Source organism: Sorex araneus, chromosome 2, assembly GCF_027595985.1.
Source record: "Sorex araneus isolate mSorAra2 chromosome 2, mSorAra2.pri, whole genome shotgun sequence".
NCBI lineage: Eukaryota > Metazoa > Chordata > Mammalia > Eulipotyphla > Soricidae > Sorex > Sorex araneus.
The window spans coordinates 198,663,245-198,687,597 of record NC_073303.1 but is presented as its reverse complement, the minus strand read 5'-3'; the positions used below and the strand labels follow the sequence as shown (position 1 = coordinate 198,687,597).

The 24,353-nt window shown below is 47.8% G+C and overlaps 1 protein-coding gene across 1 annotated transcript in view; it reads left to right on the top strand.

Annotated features, from left to right (window-relative positions):
• The first annotated feature begins 339 nt into the window (after positions 1-339).
• Positions 340-24,353, top strand: part of RUNX1 (RUNX family transcription factor 1) — a 274,788-nt gene continuing 250,774 nt past the window's right edge. The window contains exons 1-2 of the mRNA XM_055127814.1: positions 340-474; positions 641-760. Of these exons, the coding sequence (XP_054983789.1) occupies positions 703-760 (58 nt within the window). The 5' untranslated portion in view covers positions 340-474; positions 641-702. The remainder of the gene's footprint in view (positions 475-640; positions 761-24,353) is intronic.

Sequence of the window (24,353 nt, the reverse complement as noted above, 5' to 3'; positions counted from 1 at the left end):
AATAAGAGACTGAGTCACTTTTTTGCTACTGTCCCTTTCTCTTGCAAAGTCTCCTCAGCTATTTGCTTGCACAGCCTGGGGGAGGCAGGTGGAGGGAAGGAAGGGCATTGCTCAGAAAGCAAAAAAAAAAAAAAAAAAAAAAGACAGAAAGAAAGAAATTGACATCACTTGAGTCACGTGATTGGCAAGAGCCAATGGAGATGGGCTGTGGAAAGGGGAACAGTTAAATTTGTAATTTGGGTTGTGTGAAAACTTCTTTGGGCCTCATAAACAACCACAGAACCACAAGTTGGGTAGGCTGGCAGTGTCAGGAGTCTGAGCCGGGCACAGTGGTCAGCAGGCAGGACGAATCACACAGACTGCAAACCACAGGGTTTCATAGAGTGGGGAACACCAGCAACCCACAGCCAAGACGCCGTGCGCTTTTTTTTTTTTTTTGAATCTTTAACAATTTGAATATTTGTTTTCGCAAAGGTACTTTTCCTCCCCCCACCCATGGGCTCAGGGAGTCCCAGAGGTGTGGAGGGAGGAAAAAATAGAAAGAAAGATGTTGGGGCAAGGATGGGGGTGGGGGGCAGCGAGACAGGGTGGGGGGTAAGACAGGCTAGCCCAGTGACCAATGTTGGTTTTTGCTCCGAAGGTTCAAGGAATCTTGGACTCCCCCTCTACCTTCAGCTGAGGGTACGTTTGCAGAAGGAAGCCATGGCCTCGGAGAGCTTATTTGAGTCATTTCCTTCATACCCACAGTGCTTCATGCGAGGTGAGTACATGCTGTTTTTTTTTTTTTCTCGTACCTACTTGTGTTTGGCTTTGCACAGAATCAGATGGCAGCTCGTGGTATCTGGGCGCAGGGAGCCCCTGCTGGTTCCCTGTGTGTTTTGGGGTGGTGGGGGGGGGGGAGGAAGAATTCAAGCTAACAGGCATATGGTTACAAGGCTATTGGATTACTTATTCCTCGGTGGCAGCTTCTCGGAGTGTTTCAATAAACCTGCGGGTGTGTGGTTGAAGGGCTTTGCCACCGCGGGCGAGCGTGGTCGGATTCAGAGGCAGCTGGGGGATCGCTTCCATGGAGACCCCCTGGAGTTTGGGGGGAGCCTACAGGTTTTTTTGTTGATTACCTCTTGCCCAGAAAGAGGGCAGCGGAGTGTGTGCGGGGTGGCCCCAAGGCCCGCCTGCCCTGGGGGTTACTTAGCAGGCACATGTCCACTGGGATGGGTCGCCTTTGTGGCAGAGGTGGACGCCTGGATTGACCCAAGATCTGCCCCAGGGACGGGAGGGACAGAGGGCCACTCATTTGTCTCTTGAAGACTGAGTCTGTACAGAAGCTGCCGGAGAAGACCGGGCAAGTGCTGAGCCACCAGGACGGGGTCAGGCTGTGTGACCGCTGGGAGCCTCCTGCGAAGAGGCAGCCTTACACAGGGGATAACGCGAGCGAGTTGTCACAGCCAGCGGTCTCTCTGGCAGAGAGCAAGGAGAGGTTTCCTTACAGCGAGTGCTGTCAGAGCTGGACGCATTTGCTCGCGTGCTCCCGAGAGGAGCAGGGGGTGTGGACGGGCAGGCTGGATGCTCGGACCGACCCGGCCTTTGAAATGAGCAACCCTGGAAGCGAGCTGGTGTGTGTGTGTGTGTGTGTGTGTGTCGGGGGGGCAAGGGGGGTGTCTGTGTGTGTGCACATGGGCATGCATTGTGTATCTTTGGTGGGAAGAGAGGGCCGGGCTTAAACAAACAGAAATAATGGCAGAAAAATGTCAGGAAGGCACGGCCGGGTGTGGGGACACGCACTTTGACCAAGACTTGCAAACAACTGCGGCTGACGGTTTGGCAGCTCTGAGCCGGAGTGGCATTGGGTGGGCTAGGGGAGGCGGGAGATGGTGAGTGTTCTGGCTACAGGCACTCTCGCACACCCAAATAGTATCTGTGACTCATTATTTGTTCCTACAGCCAAGCGAGCTGGGGAATGCAGAACACTGCCAGTCCCCTGGTCACAACAGACACTATTGTGGATGCCTCCGTGGCTGTGGGTCTTTGCCATTCCAACAGTCGGCCAAGCCGAGTGCATGCACGCACATGGGTATGCACACATGTGCGTGCATGTGTGTGTGTGTGGGGGGGGTGCTGGCAGGGAGATTTTAAGTGAAGAACAGGAAAGCATGAAACAATTCAAGCTCCCCCCACCCCACAATGAGAGGGTTTCCCAGTGTCACTTTCCTGGCAACCGAGGGAAGGTTCATTCGTGCCGTTGAATCATGATGTGTGAGTCACACACCCGAGCACGCAGGCCCGGCCTCCTACGGCCAGCGCTGGCCGGCTACCCCCTCGCTGCTACATTTCCTCTGGGCCGCCGACCAGCAAAGGAAGCAATATTTGTAGAATAACAGCAAGAAAAAAAAAAAAAGGTCTTCCTGTCCTGACTCCTTTCAATAACCCTCCGAATGTTGATTGTTTCCTCCTCCGTCAGCTCAGGAAATTGGAAAACAGTCTCCTGGTACCTAGATTGGATTTCAGAGTGTGTTGTCAGGTCTTCCTTCCTCGCCAGCCAGCCAGGACAGGGAGGGGACCCGGTAATAGGACAATCTTGGTCTCCCGCCCCCCCCGCCCCCGCCCCAAACAGCTACCTCAAGGTGCCCAGGGGGCCACCTGGAGTCCTTAGGTGAGAACAGAGGACAGTGGGCTTCCAAAGGAGAGGACCCCAATCCAAACTCAGAGACAATCACAGGGAAAGGCGTACTAAGTCCTTCTTTTGGTAGAACAACAGAGGGCTTTGCAGAATCTCAAACTCGGATAGAATATTGGGGTCTAATGGTAGCGAGCCAATGTGGCATCTTGACAGTTTCTGGGTTATCTTTGTCTGGGGACTGTGTGTCCAACTGCAAATATTCAGACTAGTCATCCACCCAGCACCCTGGGACTGGAGAAGGGGAAGAAAGGCTTGGCCTTGCCGGTCCCATGGGCCTCGCCTAAAAAAAATCTATCCCTGTGGCTTGCCCATGGCTGTGGGCAGAGTTTGGCCCCATCTCTCAGCTCCTGTGATTGACCTGCAGGACATGTTCCTGCCTCCACCTCAGCTGCGAGCTAGGGGGGAACTCTTGGGTGTTCTTTCTGGCACGGTGCTTTATCAGGCCTCCCAGGAGGAAACCCATCCCTCATTTCTGGGGAGAGCATCCTGTGGATATGGGGGGGGGGGGAAGGGGGGAACGAGAGTGCTCGGGCCCAGGCAATTCTTGCCGCCTTTGCTGCAAGAGGCAGGCGCGGGCAGGAAAGACTGGCATGCAAAACGAGTGTGGTCTACCACAAAAGGCTCTGGGCTGTCTACTCTAGCACGCGAGCCTTCTCCTCATCAATGGAGGCCCCAAGATAAGATGTGATTGAAATTCTCGGGAATCATCCGCCCTTGAGATTCACGTAGAAACCAACCTTCTCTTCCCTTCGACGATACCCCGCATCGAGCAAAGAGCAGAAAGGCGGTGGTACGGACGTGTTTGTGCATGATGCTTCGGGTTGGCTGGTTCTTAGAAGTGGCTTAGTGGTCTATGCAAAAGCCTGAGTGCTAATATGCCTCCGCTTCCTAGAACCACAGGTGAAAATCTCAGCTGGGTTGGTGCTGGCAGCGTCTCTTCTAGGGCCTCTCTCAAAAGAAGGGCGCTCTCTGGATACCCGGGTGCTCCTGATTTGGGGGAGGGGGGCATGTGTATGTAATGAAGATAAGAAGATTCTCCTGGCTCAATTGAAGTCTTCTGCTCACACAAGGGCATAGAGCAAATTCAGTCTTGAGCACAGCACATAACCTGAAATATTCTTCTGGAACTGACATAGCAGACCATGAGAACCTGGTGATTTTCAACACTGAAATGTGTGGTCTCGTGATGCAGAAAGTGAGATGCCTCAGGGGACAGAACAGGTGTAGCTTTAAGAAAAAATGTGAGGAGGGAGGGCTGGAGTGATAGCACAGAGGGAAGGGCATTTGCCTTGCACACGGACAACCTGGGTTCGATTCCCAGCATCCCATATGGTCCCCTGAGCACCGATAGGGGTGATTCCTGAGTGCAGAGCCAGGAGTAACCCCTGAGAATCGCCGGGTGTGACCCAAAAAGCAAAGAGGAAAGGAAAGGAAAGGAAAGGAAAGGAAAGGAAAGGAAAGGAAAGGAAAGGAAAGGAAAGGAAAGGAAAGGAAAGGAAAGGAAAGGAAAGGAAAGGAAAGGAAAGGAAAGGAAAGGAAAGGAAAGGAAAGGAAAGGAAAGGAAAGGAAAGATGGGAAGAGAGCAGGTTTGGATAATTTGTCGAGAGTTATGTGGTGTGAGGAAGGCTCCCGTCATTTGAGGCATCTCTTCTTCGAGATGGCTGCTCTCTTCCTGTGTGCTCAAGAAGCATTTGCTTTGCATATCTCCCACCCGCCCTTCCTGTAAAGACACCAGCCACACTGCGTTCAGGCCCACCCAGGGACCGTAGTTAACCTCCACACCCACTCGATAGAACCCCCCCCTTATCCAAATGTGGCCACATCCGGACAGCTTAGCAGGTATTCCTTCCACCTATCACCTGTGTGGGGGGGGACACAGTTCTGTGTGTGTACTTGTGTCTTTACAAATGAACTCCCTGGGTCCCCAAGGACACTGTCACTTTTCCTACCTGAGTTTCTTGATGTTGAAGAATCAGACCCAGGTTCCCCCTGGGTGCAACGGTGCATTGACTCTCAGGCTGCCCACACATTTTGAAACTGAGGGTTGTGGGGGGAAATGTTTTAAAGGAGGTGTGAACAGTCTCTCTCAGCTCTGAACCATGCCCTTTGCCATTTCATCCTTGGCACGCAAAGAGCCTTTTTGAAAATGACAACATGATTTCAAAATGCTTGAGTTTCAAAGGCGCCCAAGAGCCTCCCCACCCACCCCCCTCCAAGCCACCTGGCCTGGGCTTCCTGCAGGGGAGGGGTGGTGGTGGTGGCTGGAATTCTGAACCTTCCCAGACACACACACACCTGCTCACGGCCCCTGTGTGGGGGGCCCAAGCACAGCCAGGAGCAGGAGCAGCAGAAGCGTCTCCACAAAGAACAGCTCGCCCCGGATCTACACAGCCACGAGTCTCTGATTGCACTGGGAAGCAAAGGCAGAGCCAGGAAATTTCCTCTGTTCTGTTCTCGTTCAATAGATTGAATGTGCACCCAGAAAGCCCTCACCCTTTCCCCTGGGAAACGGGTTGACTCTGGTGGCTGGACACGGTGTCAGCACGCACAGATGCATTTGGGAAACCCTGGCCTGGCTGCCTTCAGTCCTGAGGAGAGAGCCCAGTTTCATCTGTTGGTGAAAGGCAGCGAGGGGGGATCTGACTGTGGACCCCTAATCCCCAGCCCCAGAGTACTGTGGTGGTGACAGCGTGGTTCTACTTTTCCTTCTCTCTTTCTGGCTTGAGGCAACAAATTGCATGAGGCAGCTTCTCTGAGTCGAAGTTTCCTCATATCTAAAGCCAGGAGGGTCACATCCAATCACCCGTGCCTGGGAGATGGCCTGGAAGCCTTGCAAGGCTCCCTGGAGAAATAGGCAAAAGGCTTGAGGAAGAAAGCAGGAGAGGGTCACCCAGAGAGGGCAGAGAAGGTTCTGGAAGCAGGTACAGCCCAGGCAAAAGTGGAGCAGCTGCTCGAGGGAGGACTAGTGACCCGAAAATGCCTCATGGCTTGTGTTGGAGGTTGAGAGGCCACAAGTGGCAGTGCTCAGGAGCTCTCTCTCACTGTGCTCAAGAGTGACCCCTAGTGGTGCTAAGGGGACCCTCTGAGGTGCCAGGGGTTGGAACCAGGGTCATGGCTAGAGCAGCCGCAGGCAAGGCAAGTGCCTTCCCTCCTGTACTGTCTCTCCAGCCCCCACATGGCTTTCCAGTATCCTGTTGTCTGTCCCCTCCTTCTAAGTACCCGTAAAGAAAACCAAACGATGGAGTCTGCCACAAGCGTGTGTGTGTGTGGGGGGGGGGGCAGAGGGTAAGTAAGATAGAGAAGGGACCCGTATGACAATAACAGTTGGAAATGATCACTCTGGACAAGAACTGAGTGTTAAATGTAGGTAAAGGAATACACATGACAACCTTTCAGTATCTCTATTGTAAACTACAATACCCAGAGAGAGAGAGAGAGAGAGAGAGAGAAAGAGAGAGAGAGAGAGAGAGAAGTGAAATGCCTGCCATCGAGGCAGACTAGGGGTGGGGGGTGATGGGAGGGAAACTGAGGACACTGGTGCTGAGAAATGTGCACTGGTGGAGGGATGGGTGTTGGGACACTGTAAGATTGAAACCTAATCATGAACAGCTTTGTGAGGGACTATCTCATGGTGATTCAAAAAAGAAAGAAGAGAGAGAGAGAACCAAACAAGAGTCAAGTCCTTTACATAACACAACAAGTTCAATATTAAGAACTTGTTGTGTTATGTAAAGGGCTTTTGAATATTAAGAATATTAAGACTAATGGGTCCATGTTGTAACACAAGTTTTTACAGATGTTTCTCCATGTTGGAAGCCTTGGTTTGGCATCATTTTCCTGCAGGTTCTTCTCTCTAGGAGGTCCACCGACCCCTCCGCCATGCTCTGCGTGGGGTATGACTGAGGACTGGTGAAGGTATTTCTGAGAGCCTTATCCGAGCCTTTACCTGGAGGTGATCTGGGCTTGCTTAGCTGGAGGTGGGTACAGCCACGTGTCCAGGGAGCTTAAGCATGTTCTCGGTTTCCCAGGTAACTTGCTGGTGACCTAAATGAGTCATTCATCGTCTGCGTCTCATTAATGTTTTGCAAAGGAGACTGAGAATGTTCTAGACATGCTTGCCTCCCATCTACTAAGTTCCTGTTTGAAATCTTTGAAGGCATCAGAAAGAGGTGCCATCAACCCCCACTCCACCCCCACGTCAAATAGTTTATCGGTGTGCAGCGACTATTTTTTGCTGTTATTTTCCGATGGGAGATTGGTATCGCGCCACTTTGCACACATGAGAACCCTTTTTCTGTATGCTCTCAAATTAATAAAACCTGAAAACACTTTCCCTGCACTCCGGTTCCTTGAGCACTCCTCTTCCTCTCCAGGGTACAATTCTCAGCTTTATTTTCACCTTTCCGTTGAGTACTATAACCTTTGAGCACTGGGTTTTACTTGACCGACTGATACCACCCCAAATATGACAACTATGGTAGTCTCAGACTGAGTGAAAGGAGCAGTCAGAAGTTTTGCAAAACATGAATATAATCAGGGACATCTTTACAAGAATGATGGGATACAAAACAGTGCTGGGAAGTTCTCACGGTGGGTGGGGAAAGGAGCTAAAACCCACCTGTGGCAGGAGTGGAGAGGCGCCTTCTCCCCTTTCTGAAGTTCTCTCTCTCTTCCTCTTTCTCTTTACTCCACGGCTTACACTGAAGGATGCCAGAGATGGGAAAGAGGGGACTAGGATGGAGAAAATACACTAACATTCGAAGGAAGAACAAGATGACCCAATTGTTTAATATATGGTTAGATAACAGGGTTACAATAGTGCTAATGTTTGTGGTCTTGTTGCACACAATTAGCACCGCCAGGTGCCCAAGACCCCCACTCCAGCCGTGCCCTATGTCAGCTCTAGCACTCTAGCACGCCTCTTCCTTCATGCCCACTTTTCCCTCCTCTGCTTGGTATTCAGTTTTGGAATCCAAAGTCAAGGGTTTGTCATCATTCAATCCTGTCTCATCCCTTGATCTGTCTCTATATTCCACCAATGAATAAGATCATCCAGTATCTGTTCTTCCTGTGACTTATTTTAGCAACAATTAATAAGAATGTCCTCCAGTTCTGAGAGGGAGAGAGAGAGAAGAGAGAGAGAAGGCGAGTGCCTTCCATAGAGCCATAGAGGCAGGCTGGGGGAGGGTGTGTGATGGAGGGATACTGGGGTCATCGGTACTATCAATGATAAGACCCGATCATGAATAGCATTGTAACTGTGTATCTCAGGGTCACTTAATTATACAAACAAACAAGTGTTGTCCAGTTCCATCCATGTCACAGAGATTAGCAAGATTTCATTTTACATTTTAGAGCTGCATAGTATTCCACTGTGCATAGAGCCCGCCATTTCTTTGCCGGAAGGACCTGCTTTAATAGGAAGCTGTTCAGCCAAGATCTGTCAGTGAGAACATGGAGGGACCACTTAAAAGGAAAACCTTCCTCCAATGGCTTGAGCAAGGAATAGGTCTGCCCTGAGACAGGTGGTTAGCAAGGAAGCTGCTTGGTGGCGGGGCCAGGACATGTCTATGTTCTGCTCTCACAGTGCCAGAACTGTGGCTAGATGCCCAGCAGCCCAGCTCTCACCGGGCAGGAAGCGGGTGGGAGGCCTCTTCTAGCGGGGCTCCCTTGCTCTGTTTAGGAAAAGAAAGCCCCCTCTGCATGCTTGCCCCTAAGTAGCCCCCAAACTCTCACTGACTCTCTGGCCAATTGACAGCCGACTTGTCCATTTGTTGCCAATAAAGCAGAGCACAGGCAAAGGCAGGCTGGGCGAGCCTGGGGCTGCTCTGGGTCCGGCGACTTAACCCGAGCCCAGGCCAAATATGTTTTCCCATGACATGTGCAATTGCTGCCTTCCCTCATCCATGGTGCTTTGGAACAACAGCTGACCCTTGAACAACACAGGCTTGGATCGCCCGGGACCACGTACTTGCAGAGTTCCTTGCAAACAGACGGCACACACTTACAGGATTCATAAACATAGTCCAGGGACTCGAACGTGCTTCTCTCCTCCTGCAGATTCTCTTGTTAGCCTTTTCTTCGCTCCAGCTGACAGTGTCAGGAGACTACTGCCACTGAACATACGGCATATGGGATCATGCCCTGTTTATGTTCTTTACGACACATGGTCAAGAGTAAGCTGTCAGAGGCTCAGTGTGGGAGGGGGCAGAAGTCAGAGCAGACTTGGGACTGAGCTGATGACAGAAGGGCGTGCGGGATGGGGTCCTTCAACCCCGCATAGATGACTCAAAGGTCAATGGTATAAACAGAGAAACTCTGAGTTTTCCTTCTTGGAAGTGGTACATGGGTCTTGAGGGCGTGGGAGAGGGAGTTCTGTGGAACACGAAGCAGTGACGGTCATTCTTAAGTTACTGAGAGCAAAACAGAGCGGAGATGAGGCGTCACACCTGTCTTTGGTGGCAGAGCTCAGAGTTGCACTTAATTCTGAGACTCTCCTTTATTCACAAAGGCCTGGGTAAGAAACTCACACCTGGAGACTGCGCTGACATCTCTACCAGTAACTGAAAGCAGTTTCTTGTTGTTTTTTTCTCCCCACAGTTGAATTTTAAAAAAACCCAACCCCCCAAAAAAACTTTTTAAGAGAATTCCCTTCTACAGAATTTTTTAGGGGGAACTTTCTTGCCACTTACCATTCTTAAATTTGCCAAAAGATATTTTTATCCTTGCGAGAAACTTGACGGCCCAGATAATGGTCTTCCGTCTCAGAGATAGAACACGTATTCATACTTAGTATTTGCACAAGTTACAGATTATTTTTGCTTCATAATTACTGGTCCTGTCTACTTCCTGAGTCTAGATGCAAATTTTTCTTCCTCTGGGTCAATGCTTCACTGAAAGGGGAAATATAAAACAATTTTATTTGTGTTTTCCTGAAACAAGAAATCGTGTAAATTTTTCCTTCGATTTGGCTAGCTGCAAGTTTATAGTTCATTTAGAGAATCATTTGTTTTCTATATGACACTGTCTTCCTAGTCCATGGAACCCACATGTAAAATGTCCCCAAATATAAAGTATAAAACACAAATCTGTAAGTGGGTTAGTGGGGTTTGCTCAACCGCTCTTCACATTCCAAGACTGATGCCTTTTTGTATAAACTTAAGGCCTCTGTTAAATGGTTTCTGAGTCCAGGTCTGAATTTGCATGATCTTGTAACCATGTCCATCGGGAGAGAGAAGTAAACCATACTTTCCAAATCTTCTACGTTACCTTCCTTGCCTAGAGACCATTGTCATGCCTTTTCTTTTTGAAATCCTCACTGAAACCTGGGATGGCTAAAAAGAACCATTCCTGACTTCTGATCAGAATGAAATGGGTTTATCATGAGTGATAAACCCAACATAGCCGGAAGTGGTGCAGGACCATCGGTCTCTGCCTCTCTGAAAGAGCTAATTGTGTTCCGTTCAGCACTTAAGTTCTGAGCAACTTGCAGGAGTATCTGACATATTTTTTTTTATTGAATCACCGTGAGATAGAGCATTACACAATTGTTCATGATCGTATTTCAGTCATACAATGTTCCAACACTCATCCCTCCACCGGTGACATTTTTTAGTAGATGCTATAGTCTTAAAAATATGCAAAATATTTCAGTTGTCTGCCAGCCATAGAAGAGCTTGAGAAATGAAGCTAAGAGAGGGGGCTTTTGCTCTGAACACAGGGGAAGCTGTGTGGTCTGACTTGTGAGTTTTCAAGGCCACCAACGCCAGAAGTGTTCTCCCAACCTGCCATGTAAGAGCAATTTCTTATGCTTTTCCTTTTTCTGTGTAATTTTATAAAGTATCTATGGCCTTCTGTGTTTATCCTTTTAGAGCCTCAAAATTGGGAAAAAAAGAGAGAGAGAGAAAATGGATGAACTGAATGTTAGAGGTTTGGGTGACATTTTTTTTTCCAGGAGCAGTTTGAAAGCCAGCCCCCGTTTGCTGCCCTTCATTACATAGTTTCTGTTGGACTTTAAACTCTTCACCCCCACCCCACCCCCATGGCACCATCTGTAGGCTGCATTTGGGCCGCCCCACCACCTCGCCAGAGTCATAGCTGAACTTGACCCCATCTCACTTTGAAGCCGGAGTTTATAAAATCTGAAACTGTGTATATGTCTTCAACTCATGCCAGGGTCTGGAGGACGATAAAGAAGGTTTTAATATATATATAACTCTATCCTTTGGGAGTTTTCTCTCTTATTTCAGCCCTGCAGAATGGTCTACTCTGCATGGGAAGGGGTGAAAATGAAATTTATCGGTAGGGGCAGGTATGAACAGAAACTCAGGGATTGTAAAGATCAGAATGGTTCACACCCCTAACTCCTGGAGGAGAGGGAAAATGATTAAACCACCATAAACAAATCTTGGGGACTGTACAGGCTGGGAGGAGTCATTTATAGAAAGAGGTACAGAAGCCAACAATGGAAATTTTGTTCCACTGCCAATCATCCTTCATTGCACTTCATAATTTTTTTAAAGCTATGCTTCCCTTTCGGCTGTGTCTCAAACAGAGAGATAATTGTATCAGAGGCAAAATAATAAGTTTCAATAACAAATGAACTATGGATGTATGAACTATGAGACCTTGTTCTGTTCAATGCTTTCAGAGTTATGTGCATTTCCATATAATCCAGCATATATACATAGATATTATTTGTATAGTTTCAGTTGACATCAGAAAACTATGTCCCTTATGTATACAAGTATATTTTACATACCAGACATATGTGAGATTCAAACATGTACAAAAAGTTGCACTGTATGTAACATATAAACACATTTATATATAATATTGACATATAAGAGTGTATGTTCATATAAACATTTCCGGTGTTGCCATTTTTTTTCCACTGTCTTTTTTCCTGAGTCCTGTTATGATCTCAGCCTTCTTGGGCTGGATCCAGAGTCCTTCACTTGTTCATGGACTCACAGCTGCCTAAGATAAAACCAGCACCCAGCTCTGGGAGGCTCCTGGCCCCTGGAGTTCTGCAGACACTAGTCTTTAGAGGTCAATCTCATTGTAAGTGTAAATAATTAGTCTAATTACTCTAATCCTCTTTAACTGCCCCTTGATTGGTCAGACGTGCTGCCCTTATAGGCTAAATCCCTTTCACTGTGTGGAGAATAATTTACAAGGTGCCTGGGTGCAGCTAAGATACTCTCAACTCCCTGTCTCTCTCGCTCAGAGCTGGGTCGCTGCTCCCACAGGCAATAGGACTATTGCAGAGGCCGATGAAATCTAAAAGTTGGCCGGATCCAACATGGACACATTCATGCAGGGGAACAAGACTGGTGGGTCCTATGGCTGCCAGCCTCTAGCCCCCAAAGGGACCCTGGTGAAGTGGGTCCCTGTCTTTCTATAAAGTTTGAACCCAGACCACAGTTGTCGTCAGGGATGTTGGTCCTCAAACATTTCTGATGGAAAACTCTTATTCTCAGAAGAGAAAACAAAGAACTCACAGGCGGCCCCTTCCCCCACTTTCTCCAACTCCCTCACCCCTAGCTTTCTCTGACCTCTTCTGGCCGCCCTCTCTCCATTTTCATCACCCCTGCCTCTCCTCCTTCTCACCCCTCCCTACTCTCTCACTCTCTTGCTCTTGCGAGCTCTCTTTCTCTCCCTCTCTCTCAAACACACACACAATTTTGACAAAGCAGTTTTCAAAATTCACATGCTTTAGACTTCATACTGAGTCTTCTTCACATAATGTACTAAATCCAACAAAGCATTTTTCGGATGGGGTGAAAGCTAGTGAATGTCAGAACAGTGATTTCTATATTTTCTCCAAAAAATTATTCTTTAATTTTCAAAACGTTCTCACTATGATTTATAAAGCTCGTAATAACAGTTTCAGGCAGTCAATGTTCCGATCCAAACTCACCAACAGTATCCAGGTTCCTCCACCCGTTACCCAAGTTTTTGTCCCTTTTTTTCCATCTCACCTTCCTAACAAACTAATTTTTAAAAATGTACTTGCTATAGTTTGGGTCACATGTTTACAAGGGCAATGACTTGCGTTTTTGATGGACATAACATAAGGATTTTGGTCAAGGGTCTTGGAGGTAACTAGGAACAGCCAAACTATGATCATGCTTCATAGGTAAAAGATACAAGACATGTTCACAAATTTTTGCACAATCATTTTTTAAATGATATGCCTGTATCATATATAATTGTGGCATGTACATTATACAACACATTTCAGAAACAGAAACTAAAATAAAAGTGAAAATATAAGCTGTGCTGTTTTTTTCCTTCCCCACACTTGAATACCTCAGTTTGGTGGAGAAAACCTTCAGACTTCTATAAGTGTCTTGTTTTACTAACTAGTACTCGGCTTCTGCCAGGAAAACTGCCATTTGTCTGCTAGAGGCATGGATCAATGTGCAAGTACAAGCAGCATTGCAGAAAGATCTTAAGTTCTCCATCCTTGTGCCACTTTCCACAAATTTTGTTGGGAGGCCAGGAGAACAAGCTGTCCAGTGGGGAACCATAAACTCCTCAGTTAGGGCAGTTGACTGTTTCCACCAGCGTTTCTTGCTTGTGTGAACTTGAGCCCTTACCTACTGCTGCAAATACCAGGTTTCTATTTTGCAAAGCAGGTACTTCATTCCTGCTTTGCCTAGTTGCCTTTTTTTAATTTTATTTTTTATTCAATATAGAAAAAAAGTGGCAACTATTGATATAACTCTAGGATTAAAATTGATTAGAAACAAAATTTCAATATTAATATCAAGATATCTAGAAAGCATACTTATGTGAACATTGTTAAATCTGATCATAGAGTTGGTAAGCCTTGTCTAAGACTTTATTCAGCTCTTTGGTGCTTCCAGAGGTGTTGTGTGGATGCATATGTGGCTGCATGATCCAGATACTCGCAGATCTACGGTCTGGACCAAAGAGTCAACAAAACAGCAGATGTAGGTGGTTGGGGGGATACTGGGGCTTCCAGAAGTATGGGGGTCGGGGAGATCCTACCGATGCAAGCTCTGGGGAAAAAATACCAGAGTTCTCAGCCCAGGGGCCAGTACCTGAAATTATTTGGAGACGGGTGTCTCTGCAGAGAATATCCTGAGATGGCGCAGTTGAGCCATCGATGTAGCTGTAGTAGTGGGGATGGGTGCTGCTGCTGGAGCCTTCGTTTGCGGGTATTCAGCCCCCCTGCCTCCCATGGGTGCTCCAGGGTTTTCAGCAGTGGGGACCAATGTCCCCATAGGGTTTAGCTGCTTGGTGTGCACCTCCTGGCAGAGTTGTTCGGGATTTGGTAGAGCAGAGCTGGTGAGGTATCCACACAGGGCCAGACATGGACGGCACTGCTGGGGCTTTCTGGATGGCTCTCTGGAGGACTTGACAGCTTGTGCATAAAGCTCTGGGCACAGAGTGAAAATAAGTAAGTCAATGGAAGCTCTACGAACACTTGGTAAGGCCTGTAGACTAGGGACTGGACAGGGTCTCAACTTCAGTTAAGCCTAGATTCTGAGTCAGAAATCAAGCATTTGGTGAGAAATGAGGTCTCCCTCCCTCACACAGAGCGGTGAGGACGTGTGTGGTCTTGGTGCTATGGCAGGAGCCTAGTTTACGAACATTCATACTGATCCCAACGACGGCTAGTATTTACTGAGCAGATATGTTGTCCCAGCCCCCTGACCAGGCTAAGCATTTGCTTGAGCAACTTTATGAAATTCTTTCCCACAAGTCTGGGAGTGGACACTCTACTTTCTAGTCCCACTTTATGGAGTGAAGTAGGGCATGCCGAGGTGGGTGACCTGCCTGAGAAAAAGAGGCCCTCTGGGGACCAAAAGGAGACAGTGGAGCTCAGAACCCACCATCTGCTCATAGGTGGGAGGAGCAGGTGGTCTCATTCTCTAGGGTGGATCAACAGAGGGCTGAGTCTCAGGGGATTATAGACTTGCTGAGGCCTCCGGACCGCAGGTGACATTAGAGTCCTGGGGTACTGAACCTCTGGTGTCTCCAAGCTTGGGACCTGACCTCTCTCTCCTGGAATACTTACATCAGTTTAAACACTTCCCGTGGTGGCCTGGCAGCTAGTCCATCCTTCAAGAAGCCAAGGAGCCCCCTCAGATGCAAGCAGTCCCAGTGCTGTGAGGACACCAGGGTTCCCAGCAGGGCACCCGTCCAAGGGATCACCTCCATTTATTTCACTGACTGAGATGGATGTTCTCTCTGAGGCAATTAATTCAGTGGTGACAGCCCAAAGTGACCTCTGTCCCTGCTTATAGACAGGACTCCCTATACTGGCAGGTGCCCACAGTCGGGGGAGAGGGGGTGGAAGAAAGACAGAAAGTGAGAGAGCAAGTGAGAAAGAGAAAGCAAGTGTGAGTGAGAGAGAGAAATGAGGAAATCAGAATGTGAGAGAGCAAGTGAGAGTGAGAAAAGCAAGAGAGAGAGAAAGAGAGACAGAAAGAGAGAGAGAGAGAGATCCATTCATTGCTGGCTATCCTTAGAGAAGCAACTCAGGCCTGAAAGCACAGAACATTAAGGCACTTGCCCTTGAAAAAGGTTCTGTCCCCTCCACTGACACCTAGTCCTTTCTTCAAGGAGGTGGATTTGAGGATTTTTGTTCTTTTTGTCTTATAATTAGAGGCATCTCTCATGTGCTCGTTCTACAGCTAGTTGCCACAGAGCCAGAGACAAATTCCTTCCCCTCCTTCCTCCTGGGGCCCTGCACGGCCAAGGCCAGAGTAACGACTTACACCCTTTCCCCCAGCCAGCTGCCAGGCTGGTGAGTCCCTGGCTGCTTAGCAAATGCAGGGAACCCAGCCAGCCTCTAATTGTTGCTATGCAAACGTCTTAATGGAAAGAAATTAAAAGGTGCTCAAGCTAATTATTCTCTGCAATAAAAATATAATCATCAACTAATACAGCTCCTTTGCGAAGGGGATTCTCTGTTAGTGGGAGGAGTCGCTTCACTTGCTCAGAGCCTGCAATTGAGGAAGCAGTAAAAACTCACCATGTCAACCTCGCGAGTATGTATGTCAAATCCTTGCGTCTCAAAAAAACACCTTCTTCCTGCTCCCCAAGTCTTGTATCACCTGCATATACCCCAGCTCTGCTCTCTCCATCGTTCTCTCCCTAGAAACCCCCATGAGACCTGGAGGCAAGGATGGAGTCCTCTCTGGGGACTGCTGACCCCTGACCACAGCCCCCTTCAGATTTTCCATTGCTTCTACGACTGTTTTTTTTTATAACCACAGAAGTTTAGGATCTAGAAGGTTTTTTGCATCCAAGGAGGCAGAGTTGTTTCAAATAGGCTCTTCTCTTGGGGCAGGAGCTGCTAAGCCTTGCATGTGGCTGACCAGGTTCAATCCCCTGAACCACAAATGGGCCCCCAAGCCTTGCTAGGAGTGATTCCTGAGCTCAGAGCCAGGAGTAAGCTCTGAGACAACAACAATAAGAGACAGGAGAAAAACGGTGATCAAATACTCTTCTGAACCAAGATGAGGTGGTTGAGAGGAAAAGAAAGCAGAGTAACCCTTTGGTGACCGTCAGATGCCAGAGATTTGCATCAGCACTCCTGGAATCTGGACCCTGTGACTTGGTCTCCACCAGGACATGTCACCAGTTTCTAAAGAGAAGGAGGATTTGCCTCTCTCTGTAGCATGGAGTGTGTTGCTACACTCACTGCTGCTGGGATGGATTCTGGGTAGCAAACATTGGGTTATATTGTTGCTTCATCATTTGGGATGAAGGCCAGGATCAGCCAGGGTCTTCTAGTCTCCTGATCTCTTCTCATCAGCTCTTAACCCCCCACTTGTTGGCAAGGGAGGAGGGGCACAAAACAAAAGATGGATTAAAGAGACAGGCTGGGGATAGGGCTGAAAGGGAACCTAAGCTCAGTGGTGCAGAGAAGTTGGCACTGGCACCCGGAACATTGTATGCCTAACACTGAACTGTGACTATGAATGACTCTGTGAAGCATGGAGCCTTGTGAAAGGAAAGATTTTGTGTGTGTGTGATATTGGTAACTTCTGGTGGAGGAAGCAAAATTTTATATTATTATTATTTTTATTATTATTTTAATTTTATTATTATTATTATTTTAGACAAGATTGTTTTAAAAAGAAGCCCAGTGGCAAGGAAGATATCTTGTTTGTCAGGGAACATGCTCTACATGAACAGAGGCATGAGTTTGATCCAACACAAACACACACACACACACACACACACACATATGCACACACACATGCATGCATGCACGATTTGGTATGGCCCAGGAGTTCCCCAGCAAAACCACATTGCTGAACCCAAGCTACTTGATTTGCCGAATATTACAAGGGATTAGCTTCCAGATCCACTGAGCAGTGCTCAAAATACTCTGCTTTACAAAAAATAAAAATAAATAGGAAGAAAGAAAACAGCCTCCTGTTTCTCATCTCTACAGTGAGAGGAGGATGTGCGCTTTGAGGGGTGAGGTGTGAGCACCGAGAATGTGACCCACCAACCCACACGGCAAACATCTTCTTGGCTTTAACTTTGGTGGTGCATTTCTCCTCTCTCCCTGCTATGCCTTTTCCCCCCCACTGGGTGACTTTCTTCTTGGTCTTTGCTTCTTTTCCTTGACATTATATTAGTCTGACACAAACCACGCATAAAAATGAGCCGCACTGGGCTGGAGCGATAGCACAGCGGGTAGGGCGTTTGCCTTGCATGTGGCTGACCAGGGTTCGATTCCCAGCATCCCATATGGTCCCCCAAGCACCGCCAGGAGTAATTCCTGAGTGCACGAGCCAGGAGTAACCCCTGTGCATTGCCAGGTGTGACCCAAAAAGAAAAAAATATGAACCACACTTGTGTCCTCCCTGTAACTGCATTGGCATCCGATGTCTCCTTGCGGGTTTGATCACCGTACTTTTCAGAACAAGATTGATGAGGGGGGAGTGGGTCAGAGGGACTCCCAGAATGCCATCCTCCTCGGATGCCGTGCACCCCTGGTGTCGAGAGAGTACTGAAGTCCCAGAATCTCAAGGAAGAACACTTGAGGCTCCCAATTTCCTCTCTACTAACCCTCCAAAGAGACGTCTCACTGTGAACAGCGAGGACCAGCTCAGCCTTTGTTGTGGGGGACTGTCCTGTGTTTTGTGGGCAGTTAGCAGCATCTCTGGTCCCTGCCCATTGGAAGCCAGTAACACCCTCTCCCCAAGCTGTGTCAATCAAAAATGCCTCCAGGTATGGCCAGACATTTCACTGAGGGGCTTCGACTCCAAGCTGGTTCACTCTGAGGACCACTCAGGTGAGGACGGAGTGGTGGGGATACTGGGACAAAGAGGATCAGGCTTCACAGGACGAGTTCCACTTAGGTCCCCAGTCTGTCTGGCTAGAAGTCCTGTTGATGTCCTCATGGGAATGTGACAAACACCACCTGGTCTAGGGACTTCTTCCTGTGCTTTATAGTTTAATCGAGTGCCTGTGTAGAAAATAAATGTCTGTGAGCCAGAGTTAAAAATTACAGGACTGAAGTCCAGTCCAATTCCTATTGGGCTACTTTCACCACATGGAAGAACCCCAGAAGAGATATTCTTTCTTTCTCTGCATCTGCTCAGAGAGATCTTCGGGACGGGAAATCCCAACCATTTTTATTTCTCTCTCAAAAAAGGGGAGGGGGGCGCTGTAGTGATAGTCTAGCTTATGGTGTGCTCACATTGCACACAGCTAACCCAGCTTCACATACGGGCCCTCAAGGCCCACCAGGAGTGACTGCTAAACACAGAGCCGGGAGTAAGCCTTCAACACTCTGAATTTAAATTTAAAAAAATAAGAAATAACTTGTGTTGGGGCTGAAGAGAGCACAGTGGTTAAAGCACTTGCCTTCCACATGGCTTACCCAGTTTTGATCCCTGTCACCATCACTGTCATCCCATTGCTCATCGATTTGCTCGAGCGGGCACCAGTAACATCTCCATTGTGAGACTTGTTATTAGTTTTGGCATATCCAATATGCAACGGGTAACTTGCCAGGCTCTGCCGTGCGGGCAAGATGCTCTCAGTATTTTGCCAGGCTCTCCGAGAGGGGAAGACCCTAGCACCTCATAAGTTTCCACAACAATTTCCAGGAGTTAGCCCTGAGCACATATCCAGGAGTAAGCCCTGAGCACACATCCAAGAATAAGCCCTAAGTGCTAGCAGCTGTGGCCTCGAACATTTTTGAAAATTAAAAACTAATTTTATGGAGAGAGACAAAAAAAAAGCACTTCCTTTACGAGGGTAAAGTGTTTACTTGCCTTACACTTGACTGACCCGGGTGCAATCTTTGGCACCACATATGGGTCCCCCAATACCACCAGGAGTGAGGCCAAGATGTGATCCCGGGGGGCCACACGTGTGTGTGGCCTCTCCGCAGCTGCACGAGCGTGAATCCAGACCCAGCTAATTTACTTTCAGTGTGGGCAGCTCCTCGCAGAATGTCTCCAGACTGAGAACTAAGCTGTGGCCCCATGCCCGCCCAGGAGGGGAAAGGTATTTCTCTCTCTCGCCTCTTCCTTGCTGGGGGTGAGGGGCATGGTGACCGCCATATTATGACGACCATAGATGGGGTTTACAAGCTTGCAATGATCCAATACCTGGAAGAAATCTCCCTGGACTTAGTTGTTAAAGTACAGAAATCCAAACCTCATTTCTCTTCACAACAGGTCTGACTCTAGTGGGGTACTCCTAACAATAATAGTGAGGTTTGTGTTGAAATATTGAATGTAACCAAAGCAAATAGAAAGTAAAGTGAAATTTATCAGTTACAAGGCGGGGGGGGGTGCGGGGGCCGGGATGGGAGGTGTACTGTGTTTGTTTTTTTTTTTGGTGGTGGTGGGATATGGGCACTGGTGAGGGGATGGTTGTTCAGCATTGTATAACTGAGACTTAAGCCTGAAAGAATTGTAGTTTTCCACATGGTGATTCAATAAAATAAAATTCTTAAAAAAAAAAAAAGAAAAAAAATACCACCAGGAGTGATCCCTGAGCACAGAGCTAGGAGTAATCCCTGAGAACTGCTACATGCTGCCAACCCTCCATTAAAAAAATAATAATAATAAATAAAAGAAAGAAATAATTTTGTGGAAAACAGAAGTTTGGTGAATCTCGCATAGCACACACATGTCATTCAGTTCTTGCCATTTTCAGGAAGTCTCCAGAAGCCGAGTGCCCACAGTGCTCTACATAGTTACTTTGTATCTCTCAGGTTAGGAGAAAACTGCCTGCATGTGAACTGTCTGTAAGTGGCATTGCACACGTGTGTCCGGTATTTCGGCCTTTGACTTACAGCATCTATTGAACAACTATAGTGTTCATCACCCCAAAACACATCTGACAGCTGCCCAGAGTCCCTCAACACCCGCCTCCCCTCAGCCAGGCCTTTGCCCACAGTCAGAGATGCTCTGTTCAAGTTGGTCTTCCTCTGTTTATTCCATTCAGGAAGGTTCCTGTTCTGTTTACTTCGTTTCATCTAAGCCCACACAGTGTGTTCCATTCGCTCTTCTTATCGTTTTTGAAGGGGTGGGTGGCAGGGAAGGAGCACTCAGCAATGCTCAGGGGTTACTCCTGCTTCTTCACTCAGGGCTCACTTCTGGCAGTGCTCTGAGAACCATATGTGATGCCAGGAATCGAACCCACGTTGGCTGCATGCAAGGCAAAAGCCCTACCTGCTGTACTATTGCACCAGCCCCTCTTTTTTTTTTAATTGAATCACTGTGAGATAGTTACAAACTTTCATGATTACATTTCAGTAATCAAGAACCCATCCCTTCACAAGTGCACTTTTTCCACCACCCATGTTCCCAGTATCCCTTCCCCCTGATTTTATCCTTTATATGTGCCCTTCATATTTGCTGTCCCTTCTTATGAGCTTGATTGGTTCCGTCTTCTTTCCCCTTGATCTCATTCACACATTAGCGACTCCGTGTGAGAGTTTGCCTTTCTCTTTATTTTCCTCATTTTCTTCTTCTTTCTTGCCATCTTGAAATAGCTTAGATCAGTGGTCCCGAATAGGAAGGAAGAGTTGAGAGAGGAGTGAATTGTACTGTAACTGCACGCCTGTCAATCTCTTTAAGAATTTGAAGTGAGGGTCTGGAGCGATAGCACAGTGGGTAGGGCGTTTGCCTTGCACACAGCCAACCTGGGTTTGAATCTCAGCATCCCATATGGTCCCCTGAGCACCGCCAGGAGTAATTCCTGAGTGCATGAGCCAGGAGTAACCCCTGTGCATCGCCGGGTGTGACCCAAAAAGCAAATAAAAAATAAAAAAAAAGAATTTGAAGTGACCACACCTGATGATGTTGGAGCACATGAGAAGGACACAGGCACTTATTCTACACTATACATACCGAAATATCCTCCAAGGCCCAAGAAAGCTCTCCTCTGTGAAAAAGTACCAGGTTCAAGTATAATCAAGTTGAAATTACCACTTCTATTGTCCCCAGGGATATGGTGGCAGAGATATGCATCTGCCCTTAGTTTCTTCTTGGTGTTTTGCTTTCTAGAAAGTCCATACCTTGCCCCTAAAGTTAGAAAAGCAACTGTGTGTCTTCAGAGAACAAGTTCCTGCTAAAATTGAAGGAGAACCTAAAAGGGTCTTAGAAATTCTGGGAGCAGAAGATCCCCAAGAAGCTGAAGGATCTCCGTGACTCTTCGTGGTCCAGATTCCATGAAAGGCACCTTAGTATTATGAAAGGGGAAGCCTCATCTTTGGATGCAGAGGAGAGAGCTATCACCTGAAACAGATGGCCTGAAGACTATCAGGAGGACTTGGAATATCAGAGGAAAAGGAAGAAGACAGATAGAAGACAAGAGAATCCAGCAGAAGAAGCCAAGGCTTGAGATCATAGTGAAAGACCCTGGTGAAAGGTTGGAAAGGGGAGATAAGGAGAAGGCAGGAATCGTAGGAGTGAGATCAAGGGACACCACTGGGCTGGGAAGGAGGATGACCAGATAGCCAGCAGGGAAATGCCGAAAGCCCAAGAGGCAAGAGATTCTTACAGATGTTAAGGGCGATCCAGAAAGTTCGGGAAGAATGAGTGGGCCAGTCATGAAGGCACTGGAAGCGAAGAACAGCTTAAAACACCAAGAAGCACTTCTCCTGAAAAAAGACTTAAGCTGAGATGAAACTCTAGGATGGAATCACCCACTGTGTGCCGGGAAAGCCATCCATTATCCTACTCCACCACCAGTGCTCTAGGAGTCAATATTTTACTTGCTCTGAAAGTGAAAGAAGAGCGAGCATAGAGTTGATAAGACAACAGCAAGGAAGGTTGTGAAAGAGAACCAAGGCTGCATGACTAATCAAGCTCGCTGCGTGGAACTCTCCTGATCGCTTTCCACTAGGTCGTGAATGGACTGCCAGACCTTCCTTGCACACAATGCACTGATGCTTCCTCCCATTTGAGTTTGGAGAAGAAATTTGGGGGTTTGTTTGTTTGGGGGCCACAGTCAGCAGTTCTTCAGGGCTGACTCCTGTCTCTGTGCTCAGCACTCACTCTTGGTGGTGCTCATGGGGTCATCTGTGATGTTGGCGATCCAACCAGGGTCAATTATGTGTAATAAATAAATAAATGCCATACCACTGTCCTAGACCTCCAACCCTGGGGTTGGCTTTTATTTGTTTATTCATTTATTGGGGTGGGAGAGCTGATCAATGATCAAATCAAGCCCAGAAGGAGGGAGGGAAACTGGAGCAGAAGAGAAAAAAATCAGAGGCTGAGAGTGGAAAGCTAACCTCCCACATTTGTTGCACAGATTCATCATTTAGAACTCATGGATATGAGCTTGAACATGAATCAGACTTAACAAAGATAAATCCCCCTGGGGCCAGAGTGATAGTACAGCGGGTAGGTCATTTGCCTTCCACAAGGCAGACCTCGGTTCAATCCCTGGCATACCCAAGCACCGCCAGGAGTAATTCCTGAGTGCAGAGCCAGGAGTAACCTCTGAGCATCGCTGGGTCTGACCCCCAAAAAGCAAAATAAATAAATAAAATTTAAAATAAATAAATGAATGGATTTCCTGAGTCACAGAGCTGAGAGAGGAGCTGAGGCCAACACCGCCTTTTTCTCACTTCCTCTGGGTCTTTCATGACCATCTTTCCAGACCCTAAGACCCCTCGCCCTCCACTTCCCTTCCAGCTTCTTCCAATCCTAGAGCCAGGGCGTGCCTGGCTCAGCACACCCTACACACAGGTTAGTCTGACCCATCAGTCTATTTTCTGTAACCAATCCGTGCCTGAGTCTGCGCTGGAAAACACCTTGGGGGAACACCAAGATCACGTGGCAAGGTACTTCCCAGTAGATAAAGGAGGGAGAAAAGTCCAAGCATAGAGAAAGAGCCAAGAAACTAAAAGAGAACTGAATATCATCTCACAAATACAGGAGCTGCCACAGAGCAGGACAGGAGCTAATGGCAGCAGGAGAAGCTGCTCAGGAAGCTACTCACTTGGAGAGAAGAAGCAGCGAGTGTCTGGTACAGGGCTGGGGGTGGGGGTGCAGTGGAGATGAACTGAGCAAGGCAGCCAGTGGGGCTGGTTCCGGGGAGACTTCCAGACAATGGCCACATTCCTTCTACTCTCTGCCCAACATGCAACTCACATGGCAGGCGGATCTTGGCATTCTGAGTGGACCCCAGTAACGTCTCCATTGTGAGACTTGTTGTTACTAGTTTTGGCATATCCAATATGCAGTGGGTAGCCTGCCAGGCTCTGCTGTGCGGGTGAGATACTTTAGTATTTTGCCAGGCTCTCCGAGAGGGGAAGACCCTAGCACCTCATAAGTTTCCACAACAATTTCCAGGAGTTAGCCCTGAGCACATATCCAGGAGTAAGCCCTGAGCACACATCCTAGAATAAGTCCTAAGCGCTAGCAGCTGTGGCCTCGAACATTTTTGAAAATTAAAAACTAATTTTATGGAGAGAGACAAAAAAAAACACTTCCTTTAAGAGGGTAAAGTGTTTACTTGCCTTACACTTGACTGACTCGGGTGCAATCTCTGGCACCACATATGGGTCCCCCAATACCACCAGGAATGATCCCTGAGCACAGAGCTAGGAGTAATCCCTGAGAACTGCCACATGCTGCCAACCCTCCATTAAAAAAATAATAAAAAATAAAAGAAAGAAATAATTTTGTGGAAAACAGAAGTTTGGTGAATGACGTATGGCACACACATGTCATTCAGTTCTTGCCATTTTCAGGAAGTCTCCAGAAGCCGAGTGTTCACAGTGCTCTGCATAGTTACTTTGTATCTCTCAGGTTGGGAGAAAACCGCATGTACGTGGCAGCGCTCAGGGGATATTCTGATTCTTTGCTCAGGAGAAGCAGGACCTTGCGGTACACGGGATAAAATCCAGACCTTCCATTAGCAAAGCATGTGCTGACTCTCGGGCCTGAAGCCGGATCTTGGAACTGGGTAGCAGGACTGGACTTGAACCTGCAGGTTGGGGCCCTGGCTTGGTAGGACAGAAGAATCCCATGAAGTTTTGGTTAAAATGCAAATTCCCTGCACTAGAGAGCAATGCAGAGTCTGAGGTGTTTGCCTTACACGCAGCCAACCACCCCCAGAGCCACTTTTGTGAGCAACACCAGGAGTGAACCCTGAGCACAGAGCCAGGAGTACCACTGGGTGAGGCTCAAACTCCAAACTG